At 54.8% G+C, this 442-nt stretch overlaps 1 protein-coding gene across 1 annotated transcript in view; it reads right to left on the bottom strand.

Annotated features, from left to right (window-relative positions):
* Positions 1 to 442, bottom strand: part of CLEC3B (C-type lectin domain family 3, member B) — a 3,348-nt gene that overhangs the window by 290 nt on the left and 2,616 nt on the right. Inside the window, exon 3 of the mRNA XM_009994112.1 lies at positions 2 to 143. Coding sequence (XP_009992414.1) covers positions 2 to 143 — 142 coding nt within the window. The remainder of the gene's footprint in view (position 1; positions 144 to 442) is intronic.

Here is a 442-nt window from a genome sequence, read left to right as displayed (position 1 = left end):
GAGGGCGTCGTTCTCCTCCCCGCTCTGGGGGGTGCTGAGCGTGCCGCCCTGCGAGATGCAGCTTTCGCTGGCCTCGTGGTACGGCTTGGCCTCCGGGAACGCGAGGAAGCACTTGAGGTGGATTTTGGTGCCCTTCAGGCAAACTGAGAGGTTACCGCAGGAACGGAACGGAAAAGACAGAAAGGGAATTGGTTTCAAACACGGTGCCCAGGAAAGCGGCGCCTGGTCTAGTGGGAGCTGCCCCTGCCCGTGGCAGGGGGGGTTGGAAGTAGATCAGAGAATCATCCTGGTTGGAAGGGACCTTGAAGATCATCAATTCCAACCATAATCTACCAGAACGTAATTTACCTGTTCAGTGCTTAAATCATGTCACTAAGTGCTATATCTGTATTTCTTTTAAATACTTCCAGGGATGGTGACTCCACCACCTCCCTGGGCAGCC

This window comes from Chaetura pelagica, unplaced genomic scaffold, assembly GCF_000747805.2.
Source record: "Chaetura pelagica isolate M959 unplaced genomic scaffold, ChaPel_1.0 scaffold642, whole genome shotgun sequence".
Taxonomy (NCBI): Eukaryota; Metazoa; Chordata; class Aves; order Apodiformes; family Apodidae; genus Chaetura; species Chaetura pelagica.
The sequence above is the reverse complement of the archived record's forward strand: the minus strand, read 5'-3'. Positions and strand labels throughout refer to the sequence as shown.